We start from the raw sequence: 3,191 nt of genomic DNA on the forward strand, positions 1-3,191 counted from the left end.
TTTGTCAATGTATGCACACACTTTCCCCTTTTTCCCACTGAGTTCTGTGGAATTATCCTCTGAGAGTTTTACTCCCTAAAAAGAACAAAACTTAACATAAATAACTGTGAAACTGTGCATCAGCGCCTGTTCAAGACGTTTCTTCTTTGCTGCTCTTCTCTCACCATGAAGGTAAGTAGATTTTACACTCAGTAATGGGGAAATTACAAACACATTTCTCAGACTTTTGCAAAACATTTGATATGTAGTTTTGTGCAATTGAGATCTGACTTCAGAGCAAGAGTATTTTTACATTTACTTTGTGTGTTAGTTGTTGCTATGTCATCCTCACTTTTTTACCCATTTTTCTCCTCTCGTCTTTTTTTCTCTGACTTCTTCAGAACATTGCACAACTCTTTTTAGCAGTCTTGCCATGGCTGCTATTCCTGTTCACTCCCAAAGGGTAAATCTGTTTTTGCTTTACTGTTTTACATTAAAAGCATCATAACATCATAAATATGCAATGATCATTTGGTTCCCTTGGATGTGTTGGGATTCATTTATTGAATTATTTCATTTAAATTTTATTTCCAAGGTTTTGTTACCAGAGTGTTCATTGCCAGTGGGGACCTTTTGGTGATTGGTCAGAGTGTAATCCCTGCACCAAACTACAGGTTAGGAGGATTAATTGATCAGTTTAAGATAACTTGTTCTTCACCCATATAATCTTGTTTAAAATTAAATCAACTCTAGTAATGATTAGTGCATCTCTCTCTTAAATGCATGATCTACCAGCAAAACTGCTGTTCATTATAATATTTTTAATTGCTTAAGACATTTCATACTGAAATCTTTTCATGTTAGTATTTTTTTCATATATCTTTGTTGCAATATGGTATGTTACAGACAAGAAGCAGAGCCATGGCTGTCTATGCACAGTTTGGAGGGAACCCCTGTTATGGAGCACGAACTGAGACCAGGGCCTGCGAAACCACACAAGGATGCCCTCTAGAGGAAGGATGTGGAGACAGGTTTCGCTGTGTTTCAGGTTAGAAATAAAACTGTTCACTCCAATAGTCATATAGAATTGAGTGACAATTACTGAGCTTTCTGGTTTTCTTACTGTCTTTTGACCCTCAGGGAAGTGCATTAGCCGGTCCCTGGTGTGTAATGGAGATCAGGATTGCGAGGAAGATGGGCTCGACGAACGTGTCTGTGATCTTGGACGCAATATTGTATGTCATAACTCAGTTCCTCTACCTGGCATTGAACTCCTAGGACTTGGGTAAGGGTTAAATCTTCATATAGTTCTATTTGCATTTGTGTAATCGTGCAAGCACACACAAGCAGGTACTATATGCTTACCACTGAGATGATGTTATTGCTTCTGTAGGATTGATGTGACATCAGGGGCGTGGAGGGGCAGTGTTATCAATACAAAGAGCTTTGGGGGTCAATGCCGCACCATCTTCAGCGGTGTCCACAAGGCTGAGTATCGACTACCCCTTAGTACTCTCCACTACAGCTATATGGTTGGTCACTCTGGAAACACCTACATTTACAATTAATATCATTAATTCTGTTAGTCACTTATTTGAGGTATCCATTGGCATTCATTCAGAGTTGTGTTTCTGCAAACCTGGCAAATGTAAGTCCAAAATTGACTCTCCATCTAGCTCTGCTTTGGTCTCCACAAACTTTTGAAGGAAGTCTGAGGTAAGTTTAGGGATTTGCGAGAATGGTGAGACTGGACCAAAACCATAACAATGAGCTGAAAGACATTAAACTTCTCTGTAGAGCTGAGGGGGCCTGCAGAGTTGGGAAATCGTTTTCTATGGGTTTGTCAATATGAATGAGCCCTATCACATTACACATAGTAATTTGATCCATTGTTAAAATTCCGATCAGTGCAGCTTTAATAAAACCTTGCCCTCATGGTTTAAAGACACCATTTTTGGCTGGTGTGACAAGACACGACAATGCTATGTCTGCCTTTGCTAATTCAAGAGAAAAGTATTCTGTCTCACTGCCACATGAGGTCATTTATGAGTAAGGCATTAACATAGGTTATTTTTGTGTTTAACCAAACAACCAATGCTGTTTTTTTTCTGGTGCAATTGCTGGAATATTTAAAATACACTATATTCAAAACATTACTCTGGAGCACCACTAGTGGTCAAAATTGGTATTTGTTTTTAAATTTCATCTCCATTTGTTGATATACTGTACATTTAATCTTTTTGATTTGTTCACTCAGTTGGGCATTTCTTAATTATAGCAAATTAATTATTGAATGATATGAAATACCAGACACCTTTGTCCTCAGGTTAAAGCTGAGAATGATTTCAGTGATGAAATGTACAAAAGTGAATGGCACTATTCAAAGGAGATTACCAAAAGACATACAGCGTCTGGGACGACAACAGGATATCAAAACTATGACTACCTACAGAGTCGTGGCTGGACTCAGGTATGTATGAACCTGCAAGTTTGTCACTGTATCTTTAACATCAAGGCCCAGTGACAAAGCATCTTATTTTGAAAAGGAAAAGTCAAAGTAGAAAATTGAATGTACTTTTTTTTTTTTATTATTCCTTACAGGAACACAGGCTTTTGGTTTTAAAGAATAACATAGAGGTAGCTCAATTCCAGAGTAACTCCCCTCAGTACCTCCCAATATCTGAGGAGCTGTGGAGGGTATTGGCCAAACTTCCATCTGTCTACGACTACTCCGCCTACAGGAAGGTTCTGGAGAGGTTTGGAACACACTACCTGTCTGAAGGAAGCCTTGGGGGCTCCCTCAGAATAATCGCCAGGATTGATAGTGAGACTACAAAATACCTAGGTAGGATTCATAAGTTATCAGCAGTTTCATGACAGACTTAAACCAACCAATGCTTGATTCAGCTTGTCATATTGGTAAGATACTATACAATAATATTCATGATATGAAACCTTTTAGAAATTGGAACAATATAATATATTGACATAGATGTCTAATAATAGATAATAATAATAATAATAATAATAATAATAATGATAATAGAATTTTAGTATGTCTGTTTATATTATAGTAACATTATATAAATGTATATCCATCCCAAAGTCTGTCAGTATATGTTCATATTATATATGTAAATATAAAAGATACAAATATATATTTAAATTTAATAAGAAATTATTGAGAAAATCAGATAGCAACATATAGAATT

The 3,191-nt window shown here is 36.8% G+C and overlaps 1 protein-coding gene across 1 annotated transcript; it reads left to right on the forward strand.

Annotated features, from left to right (window-relative positions):
- LOC111230796 (complement component C7-like) lies at window positions 1-2,824 on the forward strand (the record flags this gene model as incomplete). Its single annotated transcript, XM_022757622.1, has 8 exons — window positions 1-171; window positions 381-442; window positions 575-653; window positions 886-1,027; window positions 1,120-1,264; window positions 1,373-1,511; window positions 2,306-2,449; window positions 2,581-2,824. Coding segments are annotated over exons 1-8 (961 nt in total), but the record flags the coding sequence as incomplete, so codon positions are not given.
- Between the last annotated feature and the right edge of the window lie 367 nt (window positions 2,825-3,191).

Source organism: Seriola dumerili, unplaced genomic scaffold (genome assembly GCF_002260705.1).
Source record: "Seriola dumerili isolate Sdu_G_001 unplaced genomic scaffold, Sdu_1.0 BDQW01000290.1, whole genome shotgun sequence".
Taxonomy (NCBI): Eukaryota; Metazoa; Chordata; class Actinopteri; order Carangiformes; family Carangidae; genus Seriola; species Seriola dumerili.